The sequence below is a fragment of the Pteropus alecto genome, unplaced genomic scaffold, assembly GCF_000325575.1.
Source record: "Pteropus alecto unplaced genomic scaffold, ASM32557v1 scaffold700, whole genome shotgun sequence".
Lineage (NCBI taxonomy): Eukaryota > Metazoa > Chordata > Mammalia > Chiroptera > Pteropodidae > Pteropus > Pteropus alecto.
Window position 1 is genome coordinate 1,093,290 of NW_006429611.1, and position 3,780 is coordinate 1,097,069.

General features: G+C 69.2%; 1 protein-coding gene across 1 annotated transcript in view; it reads left to right on the top strand.

Annotated features, from left to right (window-relative positions):
• The window catches only part of PLCH2 (phospholipase C eta 2), a 24,537-nt gene that overhangs the window by 17,993 nt on the left and 2,764 nt on the right, over positions 1-3,780 (top strand). Inside the window, exons 17-21 of the mRNA XM_006903946.2 lie at positions 408-532; positions 611-695; positions 985-1,131; positions 1,483-1,562; positions 3,482-3,777. Of these exons, the coding sequence (XP_006904008.1) occupies positions 408-532; positions 611-695; positions 985-1,131; positions 1,483-1,562; positions 3,482-3,777 (733 nt within the window). The remainder of the gene's footprint in view (positions 1-407; positions 533-610; positions 696-984; positions 1,132-1,482; positions 1,563-3,481; positions 3,778-3,780) is intronic.

Genomic DNA, 3,780 nt, shown 5'->3' on the forward strand with positions numbered 1-3,780 from the left:
CCTGCCCACGCCCATGCCACGCCCCCCACACCCCACCACGCCGTGCCCGCGCCGTCCACGCCCGCTTGGCTTCTCTTGTGCACTTTGTTCTCTGGTTTCACCTGCACAAGTCCCAGCTGCCCCTCGCCGGGAACCCACCCCCTACCCTGCCCCACCATGCTCCTACTCAGAGGCGGGTGGCTTACACACCTGCTGGAGCCCCCTATGCAGGGGGACAAGCTGTGCGCTCACAGGGGGGTACAAAGATGACCGGTGTCCAGGTCCCGGCGCCCCCATGCTGCATCTCTGCCTCCCTCCTCCTCCTGGGCTGGGTCCCCGGCCGCTAAGTGAGGGTGGGTGGGTGCACTGTGCGCCCCGCGCTGGTGGGACTCACCCGGCCCCACTCAGCCTCGCGCCCTGCCCCCCAGGCGTCTTCAACCCCAACTCCGAAGACCCTCTGCCCGGGCAGCTCAAGAAGCAGCTGGTGCTCCGGATCATCAGCGGGCAGCAGCTCCCCAAGCCTCGGGACTCGATGCTGGGGGACCGAGGGGAGGTAGGGGGGCCGCCTGGGCACGAACGAGGGGGAGGCTGAGTGCCAGCCGGGCCTGGTGCCACCCTGCCCTGCCCGCAGATCATTGACCCGTTCGTGGAGGTGGAGGTCATCGGGCTCCCCGTGGACTGCAGCAAGGAGCAGACCCGCGTGGTGGACGACAACGGTGAGGGTGGCCAGCGGGACCCGTGCCCACCGTGCCCAGGGCCACGTCACAGCTGCCACACTGGCCCTGCAGCCTGTGCGGGCAGGGAAGGGGGTGAGGGCCGCCTCCCGTGCCCCGGGTCACTGTCTGGGCCCTGCCCTCTACCCCCCAGTTACAGCCACCTGGCCCCCAGGCGTTGCTCCCCTCGGCCAGGCTCCCAGCTTGGGGAGACTCCAGGACGGGGTGTGGGCCTGGGGGCCTCCAGGCTGGAGCCAGGTGCAAGGTGACACGTGCTCCCGGCGGCCCCCAGGCTTCAACCCCATGTGGGAGGAGACACTGGTGTTCATGGTGCATATGCCAGAGGTGGCCCTGGTGCGCTTCCTCGTCTGGGACCACGACCCCATCGGGAGGGACTTCATTGGCCAGAGGACGCTGGCCCTCAGCAGCATGATGCCAGGTGGGCGGGGCCAGCGGGCTGGGCTCAGGTCCCCCGCAGTGACCAGCGTCCCTGCAGGCCAGCTGAGGGGTCCAGGGCAGGGCGGAGCTCGACTTCTGCCCCCGAGTCTGCCCTGGGTGGGCCTGGACACAGAGGGAGCTGGGAAGGGGGCCGAGGCCACGGGCACTTCGTGTCCAGGGCGGGGTGTCAGGCTGCGGGGCCCCCAGGAAGGGGAGGAGGTCCATGTGGGCCAGAGCATTGCTGGCAGGCTTCCCGGAGGAGGCAGAGTCCAGGCTTATGGGTTATATTCTGGACTTTGAGACCTCTGAGCAGTGTAGGGGGCGGGGTGAGCCGTGACCCCGACTGTTCCAGGCTACCGGCACGTGTACCTGGAGGGGATGGAAGAGGCCTCCATCTTTGTCCACGTAGCCCTCAGTGACATCAGTGGTAAGGTGAGTGCCACCTGCCCCGCCCCCACACTGCCCCCAGGGCTGTGACGCCTGCTGGTTTCCTCGCTGGGCCTGTTTCTCCACCCATGCGCTGAGCGGTGGGGCCACCTGGCAGATCGCACCAGGACACGGACATCCGGCCCTTCCCGGGCGCCCCTGGCCGCCCTCCTGACTCTCCCTGAGCCTACCCCCCTCTACTGCTCAGTCTCCTCCGACGGCATCTGCCTGGCGCTGCCCCACTGCAGCCCCGTGGCTGCCCCAGGAGGGGCGTCTTGCTCTACTTTCCCGGTCTGCAGGGCCCAGGGGTCCCCGGCTCTGTGTCGGGTCCAGGCAGGGCCAGCCCCTGGGAGTCTGCGAGGCACGCACGGGCTCCCGAGCGGGTCCCTGCACTGACCGCCTTGTCCTGCCACACTCGACGTGGAGCCACCGGCCGGACTCCGGCCCTGCCGGCCGCCCAGCTCTCTGTCGTCCGGCGTCCTTCTGCCTGTCTGCCGTGTGTCCGCCGGCCTCCTCGGGCTCAGCACCCCGCTGCCGGCACCTCACGCCTTCTCTGTCTCTTTGGTCTTGCAGTGGGCTTCTCCCTGTCCCACGTCCACCTTTAGAAGCACGGCCCCGTTAGGGGCTCACAGGTACCCCGGTGCCGGGCGGTGTTGCCGCCCGCCCCACCTGCATGCTCAGGCCCGCCCATCAGCATCCGTGACTCCTGGTAGCATTGTGAAGACGGTCCGCTCATGTGACATGGGTGGTGACGTGGTTCTGGGGTGCTCGGGCACAGGGCAGCATTTATGAAGCAGGTCCAGGCCTCCCGCGTGCCCTCCCCACCCTGCCCCCGTTCTGGAGCTACACGCTTTCCCCGCACCCCCGCACCCCCTTCCTTCCCCATCTGCACCCCCACGTGACCCTCTGACTCTGTGCCCTGATGACCAGTGCCGGGTGGGGAGGTCCCAGGGGCCAGTAACTCCGAGCTTGAATCCTGGACCTTCTTCTAAATGACTTTCCGGCCAACTTTGACCTGGTTACTCTGCCTTGGAGACCTTGAATCAGAAAGCCGATTCAAGTGTGGCCACTTTCGTGCCTCTGCCCAGAAGTAGCCCTGTCCCTGGGGAGCGGTGGCTGCTGCCGGGGTGTCTGCATGTGAGGGCCCTTCGGGCCTCTGCACGCTGGAGTGCAGCTGCTGGCCCCTCCGGCCTGACCCGGCACTCCCAGCTGGTCCTGGGGTCACCCGGCTGCCCTCCTCAGGCAGGGAGGCCGCTGGGAGAGGTGTCGCAGGGACGTCCTGGGCCCAGCTGTCCGGGAAGGCCCTGGGCCAGCCATGGTTCGGGGGCGTCGAGCTGGCATGGGTCCTGCCCCTGGGCAGTGGGGTGAGGCTGGGGGATACTGCCTGGCGGGAGTCCGAGAAAGCTTCTTGATGAAGGCAGCGCCCTAGGGCACAGGCCGGGCGTGGCATGGACCGCTGACCACCGTCTGTGCCCGCCGCACTGGCTTCCTCGCCCAGCCCGCAGCGCCGAGGGCGGGCGCCGACCGCTGAGGGGGTCGTGTTCGCCTGGTTCTCTGCACACCAGCACCTCCCTGTGGGCACCACCTGCCAGAGCCGGCAGCCGTGGGGTGTGGCGGGGGCAGCGTGGGGACACAGAGCCCTGGTTTCAAGGCCTCTGCTTGGGGGAACCCCGGGGGGCCCGCCAGATGCCCGCCAGTACCCGCTCGCTGCTCCGCCCCGTGCAGGGAGGGTGCAAGCCTGGTACATCTGGGCGCGTAGCAGCCACTGCCCCTGGCACCGTTGCTCTGGAGACCCTTGTCCCTACACACAGCCCTGAGCGGCCCGACCCCAACGTGCCCACTGGTGACCTCGGCTGGCGGACTGGGCTGGGTGGTCGCCGGACCCTGGTGCCGGCCACCGGCTACGTGGGCTCCTTCTCTTGCAGGTCAAGCAGGCTCTGGGCCTAAAGGGCTTATTCCCTCGCGGCTCAAAGCCCGGCTCCCTGGACAGTCATGCTGCTGGGCGGCCCCCGGCCCGGCCCTCCGTTAGCCAGCGGTTCCTGAGGCGCACGGCCAGCGCCCCGACCAAGAGCCAGAAGCCAGGCCGCCAGGCCTTCCCGGAGCTGGCCCTGGGCATGCAGGACGTGGGCTCCGAGGGGGAGGCCCGTGCCGTGGCACCCCCCAGCCCTGGCCCCGCTCCGGAGGCCTTGGCCCAGGAGGGGCCTGGAGGCCGCAGCCCCCGAGG